The sequence below is a fragment of the Kwoniella dejecticola genome, chromosome 8 (genome assembly GCF_000512565.2).
Source record: "Kwoniella dejecticola CBS 10117 chromosome 8, complete sequence".
In the NCBI taxonomy this organism is placed as follows: domain Eukaryota; kingdom Fungi; phylum Basidiomycota; class Tremellomycetes; order Tremellales; family Cryptococcaceae; genus Kwoniella; species Kwoniella dejecticola.
The window spans coordinates 1,442,570-1,467,608 of NC_089308.1; the positions used below are offsets into that span (position 1 = coordinate 1,442,570).

The 25,039-nt window shown below is 47.7% G+C and overlaps 9 protein-coding genes across 9 annotated transcripts; 3 read left to right on the forward strand and 6 right to left on the reverse strand.

The window, feature by feature from the left end:
- Positions 1-350: 350 nt before the first annotated feature.
- On the forward strand, positions 351-6,106 carry I303_106813 (uncharacterized protein; the record flags this gene model as incomplete). Its single annotated transcript, XM_065969451.1, has 16 exons — positions 351-399; positions 453-549; positions 610-683; positions 742-925; positions 983-1,219; positions 1,285-2,531; positions 2,587-2,627; positions 2,683-3,309; positions 3,405-3,574; positions 3,627-3,774; positions 3,831-3,949; positions 4,009-4,645; positions 4,705-4,988; positions 5,074-5,173; positions 5,282-5,444; positions 5,763-6,106. The coding sequence occupies 16 exons, from the start codon at positions 351-353 to the stop codon at positions 6,104-6,106; spliced, it is 4,521 nt and encodes a 1,506-aa protein (XP_065825523.1).
- Positions 6,107-6,334: 228 nt separating this feature from the next.
- On the reverse strand, positions 6,335-7,048 carry I303_106814 (uncharacterized protein; the record flags this gene model as incomplete). The annotated part of the gene is made up of 1 exon (XM_018411800.1): positions 6,335-7,048. The coding sequence occupies one exon, from the start codon at positions 7,046-7,048 to the stop codon at positions 6,335-6,337; it is 714 nt and encodes a 237-aa protein (XP_018259001.1).
- Positions 7,049-7,923: 875 nt separating this feature from the next.
- Positions 7,924-10,708, reverse strand: I303_106815 (uncharacterized protein; the record flags this gene model as incomplete). Its single annotated transcript, XM_018411799.1, has 10 exons — positions 7,924-7,989; positions 8,065-8,436; positions 8,520-8,615; positions 8,684-8,821; positions 8,916-9,521; positions 9,602-9,832; positions 9,905-10,250; positions 10,304-10,467; positions 10,525-10,623; positions 10,676-10,708. 10 exons carry the CDS (start codon positions 10,706-10,708, stop codon positions 7,924-7,926), a joined length of 2,151 nt encoding a protein of 716 aa, XP_018259000.1.
- Positions 10,709-11,600: 892 nt separating this feature from the next.
- On the forward strand, positions 11,601-13,903 carry I303_106816 (uncharacterized protein; the record flags this gene model as incomplete). Its single annotated transcript, XM_018411798.2, has 10 exons — positions 11,601-11,854; positions 11,914-12,232; positions 12,298-12,372; positions 12,435-12,592; positions 12,653-12,773; positions 12,845-12,939; positions 13,019-13,040; positions 13,101-13,189; positions 13,250-13,403; positions 13,541-13,903. 10 exons carry the CDS (start codon positions 11,601-11,603, stop codon positions 13,901-13,903), a joined length of 1,650 nt encoding a protein of 549 aa, XP_018258999.2.
- A 719-nt stretch (positions 13,904-14,622) lies between these two features.
- I303_106817 (uncharacterized protein) lies at positions 14,623-14,976 on the reverse strand (the record flags this gene model as incomplete). The annotated part of the gene is made up of 1 exon (XM_018411797.1): positions 14,623-14,976. The coding sequence occupies one exon, from the start codon at positions 14,974-14,976 to the stop codon at positions 14,623-14,625; it is 354 nt and encodes a 117-aa protein (XP_018258998.1).
- Positions 14,977-15,870: 894 nt separating this feature from the next.
- On the reverse strand, positions 15,871-16,534 carry I303_106818 (uncharacterized protein; the record flags this gene model as incomplete). The annotated part of the gene is made up of 2 exons (XM_018411796.1): positions 15,871-16,013; positions 16,231-16,534. The coding sequence occupies 2 exons, from the start codon at positions 16,532-16,534 to the stop codon at positions 15,871-15,873; spliced, it is 447 nt and encodes a 148-aa protein (XP_018258997.1).
- A 1,043-nt stretch (positions 16,535-17,577) lies between these two features.
- I303_106819 (uncharacterized protein) lies at positions 17,578-17,931 on the reverse strand (the record flags this gene model as incomplete). Its single annotated transcript, XM_018411795.1, has 1 exon — positions 17,578-17,931. The coding sequence occupies one exon, from the start codon at positions 17,929-17,931 to the stop codon at positions 17,578-17,580; it is 354 nt and encodes a 117-aa protein (XP_018258996.1).
- A 2,095-nt stretch (positions 17,932-20,026) lies between these two features.
- Positions 20,027-22,067, reverse strand: I303_106820 (uncharacterized protein; the record flags this gene model as incomplete). Its single annotated transcript, XM_018411794.1, has 9 exons — positions 20,027-20,134; positions 20,285-20,374; positions 20,469-20,765; positions 20,842-20,961; positions 21,161-21,260; positions 21,313-21,424; positions 21,479-21,541; positions 21,739-21,754; positions 21,840-22,067. 9 exons carry the CDS (start codon positions 22,065-22,067, stop codon positions 20,027-20,029), a joined length of 1,134 nt encoding a protein of 377 aa, XP_018258995.1.
- Positions 22,068-23,779: 1,712 nt separating this feature from the next.
- Positions 23,780-24,796, forward strand: I303_106821 (uncharacterized protein; the record flags this gene model as incomplete). Its single annotated transcript, XM_018411793.1, has 2 exons — positions 23,780-23,973; positions 24,178-24,796. 2 exons carry the CDS (start codon positions 23,780-23,782, stop codon positions 24,794-24,796), a joined length of 813 nt encoding a protein of 270 aa, XP_018258994.1.
- Between the last annotated feature and the right edge of the window lie 243 nt (positions 24,797-25,039).

Consider the following 25,039-nt stretch of genomic DNA (forward strand, 5'->3'; position numbering starts at 1 on the left):
GGAGAAGAGGCTTCAGAGGAGTTGATATGAGACGATCGATATATACAGCTGGGGGAGTATGGTTACCACCGTACGATGCAGGAGATAGTAGTTCACAACGCATGCATCATTCAGGTACTCACTTTAGCCGAAACATCCGGATAAGGCCAAGTGGCGATAACAAACACGAGGCGATATAGTTATATGTTGAACCCATTTAATCTAATTGGATTCGGTGACCTCCACTTTTGACACTCGGCTCCTTCCCTTCACTTTGTTCGCTTGATGCATCAGAATACTCCGACTATGATTCTTTGTCTTTCTTCATCTTCTCAGAACGTCCATTCAATAGACTAAAGGAACTGGGCGACATGGGAGAATTCATGCCTCCAATACCGCGGCATCATGAGGATGAAGAAGGTCAGCTTACTTTTTTGCCTCCATAGACGCTCATCAAGCTGACAATCTCGCAGATGTGTGCAGAGTATGTCGTGTGGAGGGGGACGAAGCGGACCCCTTGATCTATCCTTGTAAATGTTCAGGAAGTGTACGATTCGTGCATCCAGACTGGTAAGCTGCCTTCCAGAGTACATTGAGTTACAGTAAGCTTACGCATGAGTCGCTGTTCAGCCTGAAGCAATGGTTAGCTCAAACAGGGAAGAAGCATTGTGAGATCTGTGGACACAAATACACATTTACGAAAAGTATGTGAATTCACCAAACACTCTAGGACTGATCCGCTGACACAAGCTGTCATCATAGTATATCCCGATCAGTTACCAGAGACCATCCCTGTCACAGTATATATACGGCAAACGATATTGTGGCTTTATCGTCAACAACTTTGGGTCGCAAGATGTATTTTAGTGGTAGTGACCTGGTTGATCGTCTTACCGAGCATCAACATGTTCAGTCTTAGATCATTACTGTGGATTGCAGATCACATGTAAGCTTTCTTCTTGGTTTCACCCCGGGAAATATAGCTTATTCGTGCTCTTTTTAGTGGATATACCGGGCCTCAGACCGATGACACTAGCCTCTCAGATTTCACAGGCAATACCACGGATTACACATCGTCTAATGTGACTGACCTGCTCAATATCACTTCTGAGGATAACGCAAGCAATGTAAACGCCACTAGGGGTATCAGTGTGGGCGATTTAACCGACAGACCTATATCAACCCTGTTCGGAGTATTCAGAAGAGCAGTTGAGCGATGGATGAAAGGAGACGAAAACAGGTACCTCATGATCTTGAACCTCCTGGCCCGTTTGCTTAGCTGACACTATTGCTTTGCTTCTCAAGTGCGATAAGTTTCGTGCTTCGAGGTCAAATACTGTCAATATCCCTCGCCGCTGTTCTGATAGGCTTGATCCTTTTACGAGAATGGATCACGCAACACAATTGGCAAGAAGGAGCCCGACCCCAGATCGTTGAACAAGGGGAAATCAATCCGGAAGAATGGATGATCGTCAATGGGATCGCCAGACGGACAACAGATGTCATGGCTGCCCTTCTTGGGAAAGCTAGAGCCGATAGACAGAATAGAGATTTGGATAGAAGAAGGAGGAGGACAACCACGCCAGACAGTGGGGAGGAAAGGCGGGAAATTGAAGGTCAAAGAGAAGAAGCTGCTCTGAGACTTGCTCAAAATCAGGAAGAATCCTATCGAAGGCAACGAGTCGACCTGTCCGAAAACCCAGATGTATCAGAGCTGCTGGCTGATCTGCAAGCGAATAGTAATGGACATCAAGAAAGCAAGCTGGGCGCGACTTCACAGCAAGCTCCCCCTCTAACGGCAGACGGTGCAGATTCGGACCAATCCGGAGCGGTTTTATCTGCGTTAGAGGAGTATAGGCGATCACACCGCTTAGCAGAAGAATCTTTGGCATCTACGCGGGACGAAGACCTTAGAGCTGGAGCTGCATTTGATGAACTCATGGATCAAGCTTTAGCAAGTAGACGACCCCTCCAATTGCCTTCTTCAACCCAGCCCACATACGAGGGGGAAAGCGATGCTGGACCTAGTCGCCCTAGATTCGCAAATGCAGAAACGGAAGGGCCCATAGCCTCGCCGAGCGTGCAGAGGGATCAAAAGGATTTCAAGAAGAGCTTCAAGGAAAGGGAGGGGGTGGCTTACAAGGCACCCGAGATGCTGAAAAAGGGCAAAGGCAAGGCGGAAGGCATGTCCGAGGAGGAACAAAGTGGATCTGGAAATACTTCTCAAGAGGCCGGGAATATTCCGCTATTTCTACCTTCTTCACCGACTCATACCGATACAGGGAATCTCATACATGAAGCGCCTCGGGTTGCTACACCTCTTCCGCCTATCCCACCGGAAATACCTACCCCTCCTTCCTCTGGGACTTCGGCTGGAGGGGCAGATGAGAGGGATTGGGAGGATGAGCCGGAAGCCGAGATCAGAGAGATACACGACGATATGCCTCTTCCGATACAGGGTCCGGGCATCGAAATTAGACCTGTTCAAGTTGATTTCCTAGATGAGGAGGATGAGCCGTGGGATGGAGATGATTGGAATGGCATACTTGAAGGTGGGTCTTTGCTTGAAATATTGCGAGAACTCTACGCTGACTTGTTTCCCTGCAGTTGTCGGACTGATCGGTCCGTTACATGGGCTGTTCCAGAATGTGAGTCGGTTGTCGCAATTCATGTCAGCAATAACAAGCTGATTCGTCTTACTAGGTCTTGTTCGGTGTCATTATCATGTCGGCCGCGATATCGATATTTGTTGGTCTACCATTGTTGATTGGCAAGCTATTCCTGTCAACGGATATGATTAGGACCGCCTTATCAACAGCTCGACGGACACTTCATCTCATCAGGAAAGTGACCGACCCAGTTGTCGATATTGTATTCGAAATCGTAAAGGAGGTCGTCGCTTTACCTGTAATATCATCTGTCAGAGCTGTAGAAACTATCTTGGCTCGGAAACTGGGATTAAGCGATTCAACGCCCTCCGGTCAAACCGACATCTTGACCAAAATTGCAGCTTTCCTCTCCTTTACGACTTCCTCTTCTACTGCAGGTGAACCCGTCGCATCGGACGCAAGTCAAGGCAGATACATTGGCTTAATCGGGGATGCTCTTGCTTGGCTAGGGCAACACGCGTACGATACCTACACGTGCTACGTCGCTGCAAAGCGTAGAGTATCCATCGGAAATACGGTATCGAACAGGATGACCACCGTTCTCAGTGGGTACGGGGTCGCGGCTGCGATCGTAGGAATGATAGCTCTGCCTGGGGAGAACGGAGGATCGATAAGTAAAGAGTTGAGCAAGATCGTCACAGATCATGCGATGTTCTTGAAGGCAAGTCCTGAATCCGTTTCGATGACTTCCCTCTCCGACTGTCGTCTGAATGAACATGAAGATAGAGGGTTCAAGCTGATCTTCGCTCTTTGCAGCTCGCATTCTTTATGATTCTCGAATTGGGTGCTTTCCCGCTTGGAATCGGTCTAATGATTGATGGCTGTACCGTACCTCTTTGGCCTGGAGCTACGATAATGGGCAGAATCGATAAGCTTCGGGCTGGTCCCTTTGGCGTCATGTTTCTCGATTGGCTGATCGGTACCATGTAAGTTGAAAAATACCTTAGCCTTCAATCACGGCTGATCTCCATTTCACAGGTTCATGTATCAATTTGCGACTCTGCTTTCACACATCAGGACTCTGTGTAGACCCGGTACACTGTTCTTCATCCGGGATCCAGCAGATCCGAATTATTCACCTGTCAAAGATATCGTCGAAAAGAGTGCCTTTTCTCAGCTTAGGAAGGTGAGCTAACGTGTGTGCGTCTGGCATACCATCAGCTGACTCATCTGGACAATCAGCTTTGGACTTCCGCTGTCATGTACTCGGTCATCGTGTTCACCCTGTTCGGGGCTTCATGCTGGTCCCTCGCATATTTGCCTTATGTCAATTTGTTGCCGCTGAAATTGGATCCATCTTAGTAGGTTGCCAATTTGCCACATGTCATCGTGCTTTATAGCTGACGTTTTCCATTCCCAGTACACCACTGACATCTGTGCCATTCGACTTACTATTCCTGCATCTCGTTGTTCCACCTACAGTGACGTATGTCAGACCCCGACACCGCGCCAAAAAATTGATGAACATCTGGTGGAAACGAACAATCAGCTTGTTCCGACTGAACACTCTAATGGCTCGAAGAGTTTCCACCAACGACTACTCTGCTCTAGATGCTCGCCCTAACAAGCTTGAACAGGTTTGGCCTATCCTGGATCCCTTATACCAAGTCATTTTCGGGAAGTATAATAACGAATCCGTTAAGTCTCGAGTGCCAGCTTCCGATCAGGTCATCCTTTTACCTCCAGCTCAACGCAAGGCCGAAGGAGGGGTGTTCATTTCTTTGAACGAGCACGGTGTACCTTTCACCCCGGAAGACAAATTACGATTACTCAAACAAGATCGAAGAGCTCGAGAGGCATCTCGAGATCCGATCAGGGATTACGAAGTGATTCACCTTCCGCAATACTGGCGGACCAGGGTTCATACGTTCATAGGTACGACACTCGTCACCTGTGCGGCGATCCTGGCGTTTGGCGCTTTCGGTCCTATCGTTACTGGTCGACTTGCTAGTGGGTTATTAGGTGGAGCTGAGAAAGTGCACGATGGATATAATTGGGTAAGTCATCTTGTCAGATTGTATTTTCAACGAACGCAGCTGATCAGAGTTGGATTTAGCTATTCGGAGCATATATCATATACCTTTCGTCCTCACTTGGCCTATTCGCCCGAAGACATATCATGACGTTAAGTAAAGCCGCTCGCTTGCGTCGTTCGGGCAGATCAACAAGGATCAAGAGGACTTTCATGCGGTATCTCGCAGGCGCATATGGCTTGGTCACTATATACGGTGTCATCCCCTTCCTGATTGGTCTGATGGGTGATGTATACGGAAGCACCTTCTCCTGGACTCGCAGAGGCTCAGCAGGAGGAAGAATCGTAGTTCATATCTGGGATACTTGGTGAGCTCGCTCGTCGCAGCTCCATTTTCAGCTTGACTACCTATCACTCTCACTCGAGTAGCTAATTCGATATCTTGTCAAACAGGGCAATGGGGACTGTTATCTGTTCTTTGGGAGTTGGGCTTATGAGCAGTTTGAACAAGCTCAAACCTGCTAGAGGATCTTTATTGGATAAACTCAAAGATGTAAGTGTCAGCTTATGCTTTTTTGTTTTTTTCCATTTTCGTTGCTGTATACCTCTCATGGATGATATAGTTTAGTAAGCTAACAAATTTGCACCCATGCTCAATTAGCAATTCAAAAACCCGTTCCCTGAAGATCTTAGTACTACCCATAAAGTCGTATTGCCGACTATCGCCTTTTTACTTCTAATTGACTGTTCTCCCTTCGTCGTTACGTCTTTAGTTGCCCTGGCTACAAAGGCAAAGTATGATGATGAGATTTATCAAGCTTTACGTGAGTTTCTTGTCCTATTCATTGTTGTTTGTGGTGATGGCGCGAGTGCACGTGAAAGAGCAGTGAAATAGAGGTGGAGTGGGAAGATGGGAGGTGGGAGAGGGAAGGTGGGAGAGGAAAGGTGGAAGAGATGGAAGATGTGAGGGCGGAAAGATGGGCGGAAGGGGTGTGAAAGGCGAGGAAAGCGAGAGGGGCGAGAGGCAGGGGGAAGAGGAAATAGGTGTTGGGCGGGGAAAGAGGTGCGAGAGGCGCGAGGCGGGAAAAGAGGCGAATCGTGTCGAGAGCGACGAAGACTGACTATCATGTTTGCTACACTAGTACAAGCTATAATACCCTTGTTATTGAGGATATTCATTGCTGTTGCAATAAAGCAGTACTTCAACAGCGGTTGGTCCGGCATGAGACAAAGTATGATCGATGCGGAGTACGTAGTGGAAGAGCGAGTGGAGAATTATGATGCGTCGAAAGAGGACCAAAAGCTCAAGCTCAAGCGGAAATCCAGGGCAAAGGATCAGCAGAAATTGCATGGCGATGTCATGGGACCAGAAGAACGGGAGGAAGACTGGGAAGATGATAACGAGGATGAGGGTGTAGAGGCAGGGGAACAGCATTTGGCCTTCGGAGATGATGAAGACATAGATGAGGTGATGTTTGTCGAGTGATCATTAATCATATTAGGACCGCATATCTGTGCTATATACCCTGCATGTGCGATGTATATCTCTTTGTCTGTGGATTCAGGCAGGAACCCGTGTCAGTGGTATGTGGCAAACTAGGCGCTATGCACTGTAATGTAGGTGCAGTAAATTATCGTACTGTCGGCTCTAAAATTCTAAATCAAGCTGCAGATTTTTCATTCCCATGGCTGATCTCATCAGATCCTCCTCGCATCATTTCTCGCCTTCTTTTCGCCCGATCTTGAAATTGCCTTCCATCTCATCATGAAGCCTCTCCTCGTCCACCTGCTCTTCACGCTGAGCTTTAGCACTCAATGGTTCATCATCTGAGTAAATGGAAGTAGGCGACTCAGGACGAGTCGACTCCACTCGGCGTTTATACGCGATGTAGGCTCCGCCTAGTCCCACATCAGAAGGCATATTCGAGGTATCTGAGCACGAGACTGCTGTTCTGGTGGCGCCGCGTGTTATATCCTGGGCGTCGCGCGAAGTATCCTGCTGGGAACGATATCCCTCTTTAGCTCGCCCAAACGCTTCATGGCGCCTTTGCATCAGGTCCCGTACATCGCCGGGCCCCAATCCAGGATCGGTGACCTTCCCGCTAAAGTCAGTGGCGGTGGCAGTGACTTGAGAATCATGCTGATCAAAAGTAGGCAGTCCTGGTGTTATGGAAGTCGTATCTGGTTCAAGCTCTCTTTCAACTTGATTGCAAGTAGAAGAACCACCACCAGACCTTCTCATGGGGCTGCTCGCGAACCTCCCCTTGAGACTCTTCGCGCTCTGTTTGAAATTCGTCCATCCGCTTCGGACGTGCGATCCGAAACTTGAGAATCTCGATTTAGATAGCTGGGATGCAGTGGACGGAAATCGTTCGATCGCGTCCGACGAAGCCTCCAAGCATCCAGTATGAGTGTACGAGGCGGACATTGTACTGATGTGTCCAATTCAAAGGTAGAAGGTCACACCTGGACGTGTTGCGGCTATTTCGATGAGATCAGATGCGATGTATGACGAAACGAAGAGTCGACGGAAAATCTCAAGGATGGATGATTGTACTGCAGGTGTTGTGAGATACTGTAGCTGATTGTAGAGTGACCGTTGAGTGATCGGTTGAGTGTTAGTGCGTGCACAACGATGTTGTTTGTTTGAGCGAGTGCGACAGCAGCTCAAATGGAGATGGGTGATGGAAAATGGTTAACCTTTATACCGTGGAACAAAAGCAAAAGCCTACAGAGTCATCGCTCAAAACCTCGGTCGAGACCCAAAACTCCTTTGCAACTCGTCATTGTCATGTCGGAGCATCGACCTCAGAAAGGAAGTGCTCAAGGTGTAACGTGTGAAGTGTACAGTATGTAGCTTGTTATGTGTAACGTGTATCAGTAGCGTAGAGATCTTGTGTACAGCACGACAAGGGAACGTCCATCTCCATGACCATGTCTCACGAAGCACCGCTTACTCGCAAGCAGGCCATATCGAGAGACAGACGTATAGTACTGTACAGTACTGTGAATCACTCGTCGCCCATCAAAAGAAGGGAAAAAAAGGAAGAAAGGCGGAATGAATGGGTGCTCGGGATGATAATTATCAAGGTCACTTTGGGGGCGAGTCGTGATGATAAATATGCATGTCGATGTTAAGTAACTCTGATGACGATTGAGTCGCATCATCATCCCGAATGAGGGATACATACACGTTTCAGTGTTGTTTAGACTCTACACTACGAGAAGGTGCGTCGTGAGGGGTTTCCAACTTTCGCGCTCATTACTATTCATCCCTCGCATTGGGTATCAACCATCAAAGGCCTAGATCTCCCCCTCCTCCACTTCATCCTTTTCTTTCTTATGCGAGCTACTCGACATTCTTCGTCTCTGCATGCGCATAAGCATGGTACAGAACACATCAGCATTCTATCGCATATAGCACACATCAGGATTAGTCCTCACCTTGCTTTCCCTCTCTCGGTCTTTGTCTTCAGGTCCGACTGAACCCCTCTTCTTCTCTCTATCCCTGTCTCTGTCTCTGTCTCTTTCTTTGTGAGATTCTTTCCTGTCTCTATCTCTGTCCCGGTCCTTCTCTCTTTCTCTGTCTTTCCTAGATGATCGATATTCTTTCTCATCAACATCCATACCTTCGTCCCTGTCCTTCTCCTTTTCCCTAGTACTGGAATACCTTCTGTCTTTCTCTCTGTCCCTGTCAGATCTATCTTTCTCACGGTGTCTATCTCTATCGTGTCTGTCTTCTCTATCCCTCTCTCGATCTCTATCCCGATCTCTTGTCGAGCCCTGTTCAGACGATTCAGCCTCTCGTAGTTTCTCCTATCATCCAGCGAATCATTAATATTGAACAGTTTCCCTCGCATCGCCTCCCTGACATTCGCGTCAAGACAAATCCTACATACCTTCTGTCGCTTGACAAACTTGTCAAACGCAGCCTTTCGATCTTCTTCCTCGGATACCTCCTTGAATTCAGGCAGATCTTGCATGTGTGGCAATGCCTAGACGCAATGACAAGCCACCAGTAAGCGTACCAGTATCAGATCAAATGAATCAAACTACCACTGACCTCCTCGTACGTCATCTCCAGATCAATATGTCTACCGACCTTCTTGAGCGCGTATCGAAGATCATCGATCCTGTGTCTTCTTCGTCGTTCGGCACGTCGCTGCTCGTCTTCAGCAGCTTGTTGTAATTTGCCATGGATCTGAATTATGAGCGGGGCAGTCAGCGATGTCATCTCACGGCTCTTCGCTCCAAGCCCAATTAAGAGCAAGACCACAGAGTCCATGCTGACTCACAAGATCATACACTTCCTTCCTCACTCTCCCCTCAAACTGATTCTCGATCTTCGCATCCTTGATCCAGGTTTCCAATTCGTCGAACGTCGTCTCAAGCTTGATCTCCTTCTCTTCCTTGCTTAAAGCCCTTTGCAACTTCTCCGCCGATCTTTCCACCTCTTCATTGAGATCATCGATATGATCCATGAACAGGTCGAGAGGGTTCGAGCCCTGCAATCCCAAGAGCGCATTATACCTCTCGTCCACCTTGATTTTTGGGTAAATCTCTTTGAATTTGGTGAGCCTGTTAAAGTGTCCTTGATCTTGCAATTCAGTCAGGAGAAGCTTGAACCCTTCTCTGGCTTTTCTTGCTTTTCGGATATTTTCGATCCTGAGTCTTTTCGATTCTTCCTCGTGCTCCATCTCCAATTGCCTGGAATAGACATCGTACACTTGGATCATATCTACAGTTTCGATCTTCTGGAGATCGGTGTCCTCCTTGAAAGTTTCCGATGATACTATCAAGTCGTGTGCCGCTCTCCATCGGGTGGATACGGATATATCCAGTGTTCGGATCAGTTCAGAGAGGGTCTTGAGATTTCTATCTCGGAGAGCCCTCTCGCTCGACTGTAGGACATTTGCCACGAGAGTTTCAGCTTGTTGTGTCAAAGATATAGCTACTAGAATCCTAGGAAGACGTAGCTCACCTCTTCCATCCTCCTGAGATCGTCAACGTATTCATCCAAGATCAGAGCCCGCTCGTCGAACTGCGCTTCCCGCCAATACTTGTTATTCGCAAACACTTGATCGGCAGTCTTCATCGTAGAATAGCTTTTGATCTCGGCGCTATTGGAGAACAGCTTGTGGAAGATGGGTCTTAGTTTGGATATTCGCAATTGCTTTGCCTGTCGACGTGTATCCAAAATACTATTGATGTGCTATTTGAGAGATGAATATCAGCCTTGACTTAAATGGCCAATTGGCAAGATCGGAGGGATAAGATGGCGTACCTTTTCAAATGCACCCTTCTTCTCAGCCAGTGTATCTAAAGCCTTGTACAGCGGGTCCATGATGATCTTCCTCATCGTCTGATCCCAAGTCCACTGTTCGTTGATACCTTCCCTCTTCAACAGGTAGATGAACGCTTCTTCCGCTTTCGACTTCTCAGCGAATCCTCCAGGAGGCATGATTATCACTTCTCCGATTGGTACCTTGGGGGTCGCACGAGCTTCGATACGGGCGGGAGAGTCAGTCGAGGACGGAGGAAGCTTTCCATAGGGCGCAATGGCATTGGCAGCTGCTTCTCGAAGTTCTCGAATATCTTCGGGAGTAGGAGACCTTGAGGATCTGTCGGGACTGTAAACGGTTTAATCAGCTCGGCCAGATCTTGCGTATCCCGACGAGCCCACCTTCCTAAGCCTTGAGCACGCCTCTGTTCCTCCCTATCCAGCTTCTCCTTCAGCTCCTTGAGCTCCGCAGGCAAGTCCCATTTGGTCTCCTTCGTGACCGTGTTCACGTAGTATGGTCTATCTTTGGAGGTATACTGTTTCCATTGTGTTTTTGCAAGAGCTCTCTACGGTCGATATGCCTGTGTCAGCTGCATTCGTAACGTTCGTATGAGCTGGCTCACCTCAAAGGGCGTCTTAAGCTCGTCGGGCTTCTCCCATACACTCTGTTTCGTGGTAGCATGAGACCAGTATTTTCTTCCTTCGGAGTTGGTGTACTCGCTCTGCGCCCTACGGATCAGCGTTGCTACCTGTGCTTCCGTCGCAAGTACTCACCCAGAGCGACTTCTTCGCTGGAGACGGCGGCATCTTGAGTCGCTATGCCAATCAAGTGATATATGCAGGAAATATATCAAGCCATATGGAGAGCCCCCTTCACCTTTAGCCAGACTTTCTGTCGCATCTTGCCTTCTTGCTATCAGTTACGTAAAAGCAGCGCATACCCGGACATATACCTCATCTCCTTTGCGCTATTGGGCGGAACCAAATTCCACATTTTCTCCACATGTCAGATGCCACTGACTGCCACTAGGTCGGTGGCCGGTGATTAAATGCCTTTGGTTAGCGGTGGAAGTAGAAGCCGTGATTGGGAGGATATGACCAATAACCGGAGTGAAAGAGCTAATTAACCAATCAAACCATCCTCATCGGAATTAACTTCGCTCTCTTGGTCGAGTTGACCTGAATTTACCAGGGATGAGGAGGATGAATAGAACAACTAGTAAGCAGAACAGTCCCGCTAGACTGCTGCTGGCTTGGAAGGCCTCCACTTGCCCAGCAACCCTCAGGAAACAGATGGACTCATGTTATGGGGTGTACGGTTATCGGACCGGTATAACATTTACCGAGGACCGACAGAGAGGTGTTTATGAGGAGGTCGAAATGGTATATCTTTCCCCCATGACCTGCATGCTTTTCCTCATTCTCGTTATTGCATAATCCTCTTTTCATAGTCAATCGCATATCCACCTGACCTCTCTCCTGTAGTATAGTTCTTCTCGCCCGAGCCTGTCGGTTTTGCGTCGCATTACATACTTCATTTTACGGCTTTGGTCAAGCGCTCAATAGCCTATTGGAACCCAGTCTTTACCCCTGTACAGCAGGAGCCACACTTACCACACCACACACGCACGTACGAAGTCGCTAGAACGTTTGGAATTGATCGGTATATATAGATAGAACATAGAGAATTCACGGTAAAATGATCTCCCCATCACGATTAAACGTTTTATTGCGTTCAGCACCAAAAGCTCGTTGTATAAACCCAAACATCACTTCCCCTTCTTCTTCTTACGTTCAACAACGATCAATCAGATTCTTCAACTCAATGTCCGACCCAACTTTCACCCACGAGTTCAACCACTCCGCCTTCAAGGGCAAAGTAGAGATCCCAACCGGTATCTACGTCAATGGTAAATGGTCGAAATCACTCGACAAAAACGCCAAGACTATCGAGTGAGTGGTGTCCCCTTCAACACGATTTCCATCTGACTGATATCTCAATTTCTGCTTAGCGTCTACAATCCATCCACGGGAGAAGTCCTCACCTCCATTCCAGAGGGTAGAGAAGCCGATGTCAACGAAGCTGTCAAGCACGCCCACACCGCTTTCAACAATGTTTGGGGTCTTCACACTCCAGGTTTCAAGAGAGGAGAGCTCTTGATCAAGATCGCCGAATTGATGGAAAGAGACGCCGATATCCTTGCCTCGATTGAGGCTCTTGACAACGGTAAAACCTTCACCGCTGCTAGAGCTTTCGATGTGACCGAATCGGCGCGAGTATTCAGATACTACGGTGGATGGGCTGACAAGATCCATGGAAAGGTCATCGAGGTGAGCTCTCGTCCCACTATCTCTTCGATTTGAAAGAGCATCTGAGCTGACAAGATTGCTCGCAGACCACCGAAGCCAAACTCGCTTACACCAAGCACGAACCCGTCGGTGTTTGTGGACAAATCATCCCATGGAACTTCGTATGTCCAGCTCCTACCCGTAAAGCTTCTCCTCTCGATTGCGCTGACATCAGCTCCTGCAGCCTCTCTTGATGTTCGCCTGGAAGATCGCTCCCGCCGTGGCTGCCGGTTGTACCGTTGTCATCAAGCCCTCCGAATTGACCCCATTGACGGCTATGTACATGACTAAGCTCTTCGAGGAGGCTGGTGTACCCGCCGGTGTGATCAACGTCATTGTCGGGTAAGCCCGGTTGTGCTGTCCTTCTACCGATAGAGTGTGGCCTAACGCAAATTGTGGCAGTTACGGTAACACCGTCGGATCATCGCTCGCTGCCCACCCAGACGTTGACAAGGTCGCCTTCACCGGTTCTACCGCTATTGGTAGATTAGTGATGGAGGAGGCTTCCAAGTCCAACATCAAGGTGCGCAATCTGACATAGCAACGCTGTCCTACGTTCCTGTGCTGATACCACCTTTTCTTTGCATTCCGCAGAAAGTCTCTCTTGAACTGGGTGGAAAAGGTTCAAACATCATCTTCGAGGATGCCAACTTCGAAGAAGCGGTCAAATACGCTGCTCAGGGTATCTTGTAAGTAGTGATCGGATCTATTCGGATCAGAAGATAACGATCTTGCGCACCCGCTAACACACTTGTTATCCTTGATTAGCTTCAACCACGGTCAAACATGTGTACGTAATTCGTCTGCTGTGTCATATTCTGCTCTAGCTCACATCTCGGCAACTTCATAGTGTGCTGGATCCAGAATCTACGTACAAAAGCCGATCTACGAGAAATTCGTGAAGGCATTCAAGGAGGCTACTTCTAGACTCAAGGTCGGGTAAGTGCCAACCACGTCGCGATTGTCTCTCCTGTCACTGACCAGTTTTCTTCGAATTAGTGACCCATTCGAACCAACCACCTACCAAGGTCCTCAAGTATCTCAATTGCAATACGACCGAATCATGAAATACGTTGCTTCCGGTAAAGAGCAAGGTGCCGAAGTGATCTGCGGTGGTGAGAGACACGGTAACTCCGGGTACTTCATCCAACCGGTAAGTCATCACCGGTCAATCGGACTTTTCCAATCGCCCCAAAACATTTCTAATCAAGCTATCAATCCTCCTTGTTTAAGGGGTAAACGTATGCATACCCTGAAAGATCAAAGCTAATGACCCTCGTCATACTCTAGACTGTCTTCGGTAACGTCAAACCAGACATGAAGATCGTCAAAGAAGAGATCTTCGGTCCCGTTGTCGTCGTATCACCCTTCGAGACTGAGGAAGAAGTACTTGCTTCAGCCAACGACTCGGTCTACGGTCTCGCCTCAGCAGTCTTCACCGAGAATATTTCTCGGGCTACTCGAGTCTCTGCCGCACTCAAAGCCGGTACTGTCTGGGTCAACTGTTACAACGAGTTGCACCCTCAAATCCCCTTCGGTGGATTCAAGCAATCTGGTCTCGGTCGAGAATTGGGTGAATACGCTTTGGAGAACTACTGCGAGATCAAGGCTGTTCACATCAACGTCAGCGGTAAATGCGGTATCCCTCTTTAAGGTGGTGCAGGAGGTGCAAAGCGAAATGAAAAATGAGATTTGATTGACTGGGTTTATTGAGTCTTTGTATTGTATATACGGATTTGGGGTTAGGTCATGGTCATTCCTTATATGATAGGTGATTAGCGATTAGCCAGATAGTCAGAAGTCGAAAATGCAACATGTCTTATGCAGATGTACGTGCGGGTCTCGCAACTCGCTTAACATGAAGGCATTCATTGCACTCTGGCTCTGTCCATGAATTGGCAGCAGGAGTATGGCACGACAATCCTGTGCTAAGTAGCTGAAGAGGGACTGTCGTAAGGAGACTTATGCGATAGAATCTGAGCATGGACGTGGGCCTCTTCAATCACGAGATATACATAACGATCAGCCCGGTATATGAAAGATTAGATGGGTATACGAATATGATATTCAAGTTCAAAGAAAGCTGGGAACCCCAAAATCGAGCCAAATAGAAACACCACCGTTAATCCTGCCATACCCAGCCCTTTCAATTGCACTAGATCAAAGGGCTACTAAGGGAATCGAGAAGGAAGAGAAGAAAGCTTGTAGGAGCTATTGGGAGTGCTTACTGATCAGCTCTCGTATTCACCTCGATACAACTCAAACTGCCACGGCTTATACGATGATCACGGAGATATGGGATTTTCACTGAACTCTCGGTGCGGTGGGTAGAATATCGGTTCGACTAACCTTTCTCATCTGAAAATTTCCATCTAAAGAGCTCTTCTTACTCTTACTTTTCTTCTTGCTAACGCCTGCTCGCTCTCATTGCCATTCTTCGATCTTCGAGTAGGCGGTTTGAGGGGTAATCGCTTCCTCATTCTCTCAGCATTATCTAGAGGAACTTCATCGGCATAATGTCCTACACCAACGATCTTCTTCTCTTCGGAGTTGCCTGGACCCCGTTTGGCATCTTGATAAGATTTCAATTCTTGGAGATACCTAGCTGAGTTTGGCGAGCCGGTAGGTCCGGGTATAGCAGGTTCGGCGGCTCGTCGGGATACTTGAGCGAGGGTCGTGCTGGCCGATAGAAGGGAGAGGAGGGTGAAGATGATTAAGAGCTTCATGTTGCCTATCTTTGGTTTCTTTATCACGAGACGAGTTGTGTCAGTTTGTCAGGTTGTTGGGCACTGGAGATGTAGTTTCGATGGGGTATGGGAGTTCAAGGTAAGGAAGAGTAAAAGCAAGAGCAAAAGCAAAAGCGAGAACAGTAGTATGTATGTATGACTTGCTTATGTACGAGCATTCGCTGCTTTCGTTACTTACCACCCGTCCTAGTCGGGTGCGTTATCACTCGAAAACATTATCAAGACATCATGTCGCATTGTTTACTTCCATCTTGGCATTCCAACTTACAAGCCAACTCTGATCAGCCGCACGCAGTCGAACCGAATAACTTACTTGACGAGTGTATGTACTTTTCACCGCGCCTGTCTTTTTTCGTATTCCCATCTTTTTGTCACAGTCAAATTAACTTGATTCTTGCTGCTTATGCTCTCGTCATCACGCTTACGGCATGCAATGTGATGTGCGAGGAAGCGAGAAGCCGTGGAACGCGGTCTATTCTATATGTTGACATGCCACGCGGGATGGTAAATCTTCATCCTCCGCCGATCGTCCGAGTTATTATTTGTCTGACTGTCTGACTGATATTTCGGAAGCTGATGTCATGTCAGAAATGTAATGCGAGGGTCATATAAGCTGAAAGAGGTGGATCGTCCGCTCGACATCAGTCTGGCCTGAAGTACGCACTCAATACAGCGGAAGAGTAAAATGGGCTTTGGACCAAAACAATGTATGGTGAGCGCTTGGGTTCTGAGTCGCTGAGTACTCGTAGGAGTGGCACAAACAATAATCCCATAACCAATGATGTACTATACTGCAACAAGAAAATAGGGTGACATAGTGCACAAGATGTACACACACGATGTCCATGAAGTGACTGATCAAACGGGTGAAAATTAATAATTGTCCATAAGAGCCTGACGCGGTGACATGGGATGATGTAGAGGAGAATCGCTTGGAGTTGTTCTGGTGGGGCCTTGTCTTGGGGGCTTGTCGTCCTTAAGGAGACCGAGGAGTACGCATTTCGCTGTGGGGATATCTGGTAGTCGCGACAGGTCTGGTGTCAGCACAAATGCGAATCACAGGGTATCGCATCGCCTTCTTCCAGCACCCCGGACAAGGCGAGGCGGCGAGAGGGTGTAAAAACTATACGATGTAAACTAACCTCGTCGAATTGATATTTGACATTGACAATACGAAACGCCCCGCTTAAAGCTTTCTGGATCGTCTTTGTCTTTGTCTCTGTCTCGGCTCACTGGCTACCCGCTTAGCTTTCCTAGCAGGTGGTTTAAGCGGTAAACCCCTCTGGATCCTTTCAGAGTTTCTCAAGGGGATATCATCGGCATGGTGTCCGACACCGACGATCTTGCCTTTGGAGATTTCGTTGTTCGTTCGGAGGTTCGCCTGGTGTGAGGAGAGGCTTTCCAAGTATTCGGCCGAGTCGGGGGACGATCGACTGACGAAGCCGGTAGCTTCTGGCATCGCTGCTCGTCGCGAGGGAGCGGCGGCAGTGAGCGATAAGGACGCAAGGAGGGCGACGAGGGGCAGAGTGAACTTCATTTTTGTCGTTTGGAGAGACTTGAGGATCTTGTTGGTGCGAGTCGAGCTCAATTAGAGTTGGGATCAAACGACGGACGGTACAGGTAGGTATGTAAGTACTTTCGGATTCACAGAAGATAGATAAAAGAGTGTGTGGATTAAGAGTAAGTATGAGTATGGGGGGTCAGTGATCCTTATCTTGGGGCGGCCTACGAGTATTCATACCTTGTCGAGCATTACTGTCCATGACGCCCTCACCATCCACTTACTATACCCTACCGAATGTACGTACAGCACAAATACAATCAACAAACAGATGTGAGCAAGTAAACAAGCCAAACAGCCAAAACAACGCGGACCTGCATTCGTTCGTTCGTGCGTGCGTGCGAATCTCGAAATAGATTTACGGTAGATCTTACGTTAGTCATAGATGAGGTACCGTTAATCACCAAACGTTAATCACGTAGATCCGTGAGTCCGGTTTCCTTTCGACTCGAGGTGTTCTTGTTTACTCGAATACTTTTGATAGCGTAGCAGGAGAACACGATGTGCAAGCCATCCCATATCGTTACACAATGACCAAGTGAGCCCACTTAACATCCGGGCCGCAGAAAGGGTTGAATTTCACATTTATATTCATGTTCGATATATCGGCTACAACCACGACGATAAGAGGTAGGATTCGAGAGATCTTCTAGGTTCTAGGAGTTGGTATGAAATTGAGCGCTACGAGTAAAGTAGAATCGTCCGTTGGGCAGATGAGAAAACATCTCTAAAACTCGATACAAAGAGCAAGGAAGAGAGACCAGAATTCCGCGAATAAGCAAAGAGAGAGAGGGAGCGAAAGGCACCCAATAAGAAAGTCCGATTGACTGAAGCAGAATGTCCCAGGTAGTAAAAAGAAGAAAGGATAGGGTCGTCTGTTTGTTTGTCCATGATTCATGGGCTCATCGGGACGATGGCGTCGCATTGAGCTGACCACCATAATTCATCAGCTCGGGAATCATTCATAGTCTAATCGTCACTGTTCTCACTCACTCTGATCGTCTGTATGTACGCATTGATCATTGCTCAGTTCTAGATCCCCTAGGAGCGTATCGTCTCGTGGGAGGGGGTTTGAGGGGTAGACCCCTCTTGAGTCTTTGCGAGTTATCCAACGGCAATTCATCGGCCAAGTGACCTACACCAATGATGGATTTCTTCTCGCTGGCGTTGGCATTGGCACCGCCTCGCTTGTATGCTCTGGATCGACGGATCTGGTCTTGGTGAATGAGGATCTCAGCTAAGAGCTGGGGCGATCTCTTGTCCCCGGCGTATTGCGATAGGCCCGTGGGAAGAGGTTCGGAACGCCTGGACTGGGCCGCCACGCCCAAAGCCATGAACAGCAGGGACAAAAATGTGAATAATTGGAATTTCATGATGACGAGATGGGATCCTTGTTGACGATGTGCGAAGACGGGTGTGAGGATAGAATAGAATCAATGGAGTGTATACGTGAGGATCAAACGCAGATAGATGTGCAGAACGAAATCAAGTGGGGGAATACGGCTGATCGGTCGAGAGTAGAAGTTCATACTTATATCTCATAACTTATCTTCCTGCCCAGTACGCCATTCGCCATAAGTCGACAAATCGAGGGTCATGCCAAGCAAAGTAAACAAAAAAAAGACCCCCCCCCCTCGTATGGATAGCGGGTGTTGCGCGATTGCGCGGCTAAGAGAAACATGATATGCCTCGCGAGACGAGACGAGACAAGTCATGTCGAGTAATCTAATGTTCGCGTCTTATCGTGTGAAGCAAGGTAAGACATTCCGTAATAATACGATTTCTCATGGGGAAATGTGAAACGATCTAGTCTGCCAATGGTAAGGCCATTATCGATGATGTCAAGTGTCTCATATGCTCGTACAAGCATGATAACATTCTGCTTGATGCTGATGCTGATGCCTCGCCTGCGCTTCATGTTCGTGTCTTTTCCATAGGTCAGTCGAAGTCGAAGTCAAAGTCAAGGTCCAAAAGATGGGCACGATCATTTGTAATCATAATCGCAATGTGCAACACGGGACCTGGTCTAAGAACGTCCGGAAGGTGTTGGTTTGTCTCATCCTGTTTCATTTCAGTCATGTCCAAAAGAGGTCCTTCTATAGCTTTCCGCATATACCAGAATGATGCGCCGTATTGGGAACAGCGTCGACGTTGACGTTGAAGTTGACTTTGATCTGATGGATGGCTTCGATGACCGATGCACATACCCGTCTGAACGAATGAACGAAGGACATCTCGTTGGACTTCGCTTCTTTGACTTGGGCATGATATGATGATCATCCTCATAGCCTGTTGGAGGCCGAGCAATTTACGCGCCGACAGTGTAAGTATTCGGGAAGCATGAGGATGAGCACGGAACAGAATTCCCATAACATCTCGGATAGGTGACCTGACTCGGACAGAACAAGACATGATCCCAAACATGGAACTTCAACATGCGGATCCGGACCAAGACTTGATTCCCGGTGGTGATCTGCTCAAACGCCCAAACAACATCTGGTGACTTTAGATTTCACCAACTGTCCTACCTCAGAAGGGAAGGGGTACTACCGCGAACCGAATACGAGAATACCTGTACTGTGACACTGTACTACTGACGCGCCAAAGTCAATCTGATAAGGTTTCATGATAATTGTACCTTCCCAGGAACAGGTACAAGTGTCTAACAGGTACAGCCAAACACCCTATGCTTCCATTCTTCCGGTCAAACCGGTCAGGTCGATCTTCCGTTCCCGTTCGGAAGATCGGAAGATCGGATTGGCCTGGTTCTGACTTTGACTCATGCTGGTTCTGGTTCTGTTACCCGTTTTGTTGCATCCAATGATATTCCCGAGTCACACGTTCGATCAACTTACGAACAAGTATAGAAGAAGGATCAACTGAATTGTTCTTGTTCGATAGATAACGACATAATAACGATATCGCACGTTCTTGGAACACTTGGCATGATTGCGCGCGCGTAGATGATGATGATGCACAAGGTCTCTTCATTGGTCATTATCATTATAGGGACCGTATAGCGTAAGTTATATCGCAAGAGATTGAAAGGTAGAAGCAAAAGACACCAAAATGAGAAAGATGAAATGATGTGCTGTGAAGCATTAGTGAGCGGACGAGAACCTGTCATGAGTGGGAAATAGTAGAAAGGAAAAATGCGATGTGAGATGGAAGATTATGGGACAATGCAATGTGATGATGAAGATGATGGGGATGGTGGTACTGGGACATATGCTGATGGAGAAGAGAGAAGGAAAGAAAAAGTCCATTTGACCGTTTGAGGTATAAGAAGATACCCTATCCTATATACAACGTTTACTAATTACTATGAAGATCAATCTGGGATCTCGATGCCCGTCAAAATCGCAAGCGCCGTTCACCTTAACCTCCTCTTGAGACAAGACAGGCTTTGAGACGAGCTCAGCGTCCCCAGTGACAGATAACGCAACCGTTGCGAGGTCGGAATCGGGGTTATTGGATCGAAGGTTTGGCGATACCCAGCGATATTTCCGGAAGGACGATGTCGAAAGTGCCTCCTTCGCGTTCGAGGTACTCTGTCTCTTCTCTTGCCAGGCGTTGCTACAATCAGAAGCACGACCGAAAAAGGTTGATCAGCTCGGAACGAAGCGGTGAGATTATCGATATTCATGCGGTGTTAGAGTGAGTGAACGAGAACGAGCTGAAACGGGAAGACGAGGTATGTTAAGCTCAATCAACGTGCTAACTCACATGGTGGAACGAGTAGTATTTAGCGCTCAAGAAAGGCTGAATGAGCGATTGTAAAGTCGGTTTGAGCGCCTTGACTCGATCCGTCTCGATCTGTCACGCGGCAGCGGAATCGGAACCAGTCAGCGGACACAACGTGTACTCAGGAAAGAATCCAATTCGATCAGGTAGACAACGAATGACTCACTTCTTTACGGATCTCCCTCCAGAGCTCCGGTTTATCACTGATCACACTCCTAATTCCCCACCTTCCACAACTCTTCATCTCCTCGACATCATTCACAGTCCACGCACAGATCCACTTCCCCTTGGCTTGACATTCTTTGCGGAACTTGGCGCCCTCGGACGAGGCCAGGGCAGGGTACATGACCGAGAAACCATGGCATGTTTCGAAGAAGTATTTTCGACATTGGTCGATTGACATGGTGATCGCGTATCGTGGTAAGTAAGGGAGAATTGTCACTGCCGGTGTGATGAATTTCGGCTATTCCAAGGCAAACCATTATGTCAATTCTTGGTCTCCCACATCGACACATCGAGGGTACGTTTAGGTTGCTCACATGCCAGATACCCAATATCAATCGAGGCGCTAATTTGGTTTGCCACCCCTCGAATTCCTCTACGACGCCTTTGATAAGGGTGAACAGCTTGATAGGATCGTTCTCGACTTTACAATCGATCTACAAAAGAACAATGGGCCCGAGTGGTGGGCCCTTATCAATTAGCTGTGTTTCCGCCTCGATAACACCATAAGAAGCGTAGGTATATGGCACGAATCAAGGGTGTGAAGATATACCCTTGACCCGTTGAGCCTGGTGAAACGGCTATGAATAAGGGGGTCATGGGACTGAGGGGGGAAGGAATCGGCTTGATACTGACATTCAATTTTACATTGAGGTTCTCGGGTTGCAGAAGGATCTCAAGGACCTCTGTGAATTTCGGGATAGGTTGATGAGGTGCTTTTGTCGTTCGCACGTGTCTAGCAAGAATCCGTCAATATCAGACCTTTAACATCGGGAATCAACACCTACTCTAAGACACCTTTCCATGGTTGTTTATGGATCAACCCCTCTCCGTCGGTTGTTCGATGTAGTTCGGGATCATGGAACATCACGAGCACGTTGTCGGCTGTGATATGTATGTCTAGATCCACGCATGTATGAGCTGTGTTCGTAGAGATCGTTGACACCGACTTACCCGTCTCGATACCGTCCGCACCAGCCTTGCAAGCTTCTACGAAAGAAGCCTTCGTGTTCTCGGCTATATCGCGCAATGGCATAAAAGGGTAATGATTGGAAGTGTGGTGGACAACGGGAAGAGGCAGGAGAGCACGTGTGTGACACAAATCCGATGAAAGGATAACACAGCAGAAGACATTCCAAGGGATTTTAAGCCTCAGTCAGCGACTCTTCCTTTCGACGTGCGACGGTCCTAGAAGACAAGTGAGTGGGACATACGAAAACTTGCAGAAGCCTACATGCATATACGCCACCTCAATATCAGCTTTGGGATACTATGGGAACGATAGCGAAAATATCGCGAATCACAGATCACTTACACCTCGATGGCCCCAGCATTCGGGGATCTGCCAATGATCGTTCTTACCATCCGGGGAAACCTCGAGCTTATCGAAGGGATTCTCAAGCTCGAACTCGGAGACCGCAGGCGACTGTAGAACAGTAGAGAAGGCTGGCGAGGGTCCGACGGAGTTCGAAGGGGACAGAGCCGGAGTAGGCAGAGTCGACTCGGGTCGAGAGACGTTGTTAATCTCTTGGTGGATTGACATCGCGCTAGGTGTGTATTCTTGAGATGAGAAGCAGATAATTTCGTACCTTGAAGTTTAGTTGACGAAGAGAGAGAATGGGTACCAAGAATAGGTCTTGAGTCTATTATTTATACCCTCGTTGAGCGTAGGCGAAGGCACTCGTGCGTTATATCGAGTCGAGCAAGTGGGTTTGCCGAGTAGACATAAACATCGGTATCAAGGGAGGTCGCTGTCGGGGTCTGTCTATATAAGTGAATGGAGGTTGGTGTTGACTGAAGAAACGTGCGTCGGTCCTGGGACTAGTGAAAGGTTGAAACGTTGACGTTGACGTTGTCGTTGCGGGAGGTGAACAAAGCTTGAGGGCCAAAGGAAAGAACGTGAGTCCAGTCCAGTCCAAGCCAGTCCAGTCCTGATTATATTATATGGTCTGTATGATGCGGGGTATAGTCGTTGGATGATCTATCACTCTATCCGTACTCTGCTGTTATGTTATATTATATTATATATTGATTGCGATGCCGGATGAATCGGATGAAAATACCGAAGTTTGGGGTTGGAGGCTTGATTTGATGCGCTTGAGTCGAAATTGGGTCGATCGCGAATCACAGATCACACGGTCTATGCGTAGCAGTAGTAGTAGCTGTCACAGTGGTCACGAGATGAAGGGAAGGACGAAAATCTATATGTCTATATGGAGAATGAAGGAAAGAAAAGTCTATAGGAGAAGATGAATTGAATGTTGGCGGCCATTCCATTCAAAAGATAAGAGACATCAAGAACGTTCTTGCACTCTAGTCGTACTTACGAGTTTACCGGAATTGAAATTTATGATGTCAAAAATTGGCGTAAATGTGGAGTTAGAGTTCAGGGTGCGATAAGCGAGAGAGCGGTAAGAGTACAGTAAGAGATGGTTACGTACAGTGTTTGCCTGAAAAGTTTATTTCTGAATATATGAAGGTCAACTGGATGATCTACGTGTTGTTTATTGTTTGCCGCTCACTATCGTACGCTTTGCAGGCAGAGCTGAAGAGTTGAGAATGACATCTATCGCAGTCACCTCATCTTTACTTGACCCTCCACTAGAAAGTGGGGGTGGCGCATGGATCGACACCCCACAGGAATCATGGGGTTGGGGCGGAGCAGCTATTTATTGATAAACTTCGGATTGATGGTACCTTAACCTAGCTCACTCACGAGCTCATATTGTCGATCAATGCGAGGTGAATAAATACTCGATGTCTTCCTGTCTGAGTTGTCTTTCGGTCAGAGTATGGTCGGATGTCGGAGCGGCAGGCCGATTTGAGATGTATGCTGTGTCCTGTATGCTGTACAACGTTTGTGTGTCATACCACACATGTCACGATAGCGTACCCGTGCAAAACGTACAGAGGTACCTCGAAGTCACTCATGAGACTGTACACGCATACCCCTGGAGGTCATGTATATTGATGGGTACAGTGAATTACTGATCCCATTCCGCGCTAGAAGTCCAAAACAATAAGATATGAAGGATTGTCATTGAGTATATACATATCGAAAGGGAGCCTCGTGTTTCTTCTTGTCGTCAAGATGGAGTCGGTAGGGCTAGGCTTTCCTATCATCAGCCGTGCGATAGTCGGAGTGAATGTCATGTCTGTGATGCAAGACGCATGGACAGATAAGTGTGCACTGTCGAAGCTTTCGTTCTTTTATACAGTAACATTGCTCATCGGACAGACCAAAGCCTACCTGGAATGGCGAGCACCTCTTCTCCAACAATATTCTCATTCATCCCCCCCTCCGACTTATCCTCAGTCGGGGGGTACAGCCCCAGTCCGTCGGGGGAGCATCATCACGGACCCAGTCAGACGGCTTTATCGTTGATCATCACTGGATGTGGGGTGTTCGGATTCTGGATCTTGGTCATGATTTATTGGATTTGGTCCTTGTGAGTTGTTGTATCTCCTTTCAACGCTCAACGTTGATCTGCACCTCGACGTCAATGGCAAACTCAGTGTATTATCGTTTTATCGATCAATCTAAATCTACAATTCGACCAGAAGCGTGGCTCAAATACTGATATGCTTTCAAATTCACCATTGACTTTAAATCCAATAATACGAAAACAAATACACTCCATGTGATACTGCAGACGCAGGATCGCCCGAGCCAAGAACGCCGATATCCTCTCTACTGAAGGCCGCAGAGAAACTTGGGTAGATAGCAGTAACCTCCCCTCTCCTCCGATATCACCAATGACACATACTTTTGGGTTCGCACCCAGCCATACTGGTAGCAGCAACAACGATACCAGTACCAGCTCCGGTGCAAGTGCCAATATCACCTCCTTTGGCGAGGGGGGCACGGCACGCACTTTGGATGGGCTCGACTCCAAGGAGAAAGAAAAGCGACTGACGATGGCAACGCGAACGCCGACTTATAGGCATAGGCAAAGCCAAAAGCAGGCTCAGGTCAGCCATATCGATTTCGGCACAGGGACTGGGTTCGGGACCGGTACTATTACTGGGACTGGCAATAATATCAATAATATCGATGGGTTTTCTATGACTTCTACCAAGGTCGCTTCGGATCATGTTCATTCCCACGCCCACGCTCACGATCAAAGCTACGTTGATCAACCGAAGGGCATCCTGAAAAGTATGAGTGACAATCAGCGTCAGGATGTAATGCAAGATACCAAGGTTCCAAACGAAGAAAAGGAGCCTGAGAGTGGGATGAGAAGGAACATCGAAACAAGGAACAAGGAGTGAATGATTGAAAGGTAGATAATCCAGCTGGACATCAGTCAATGAGGGGGAGGGGGCGTGAACATACGAAATCACATTGATCAATCTAGACTAATGGTTATGTAGGTCACAGTATCAATAATAATGGAGTCAATGCGCGGGATTAATTGGTCGTGGAAGGAATGTTATGTTATTGTATATATTGTATACGTTGTAGACGTTGTATAGGTTATACGAGGTGTAAACGTTTTCCATGCGATACAGTAG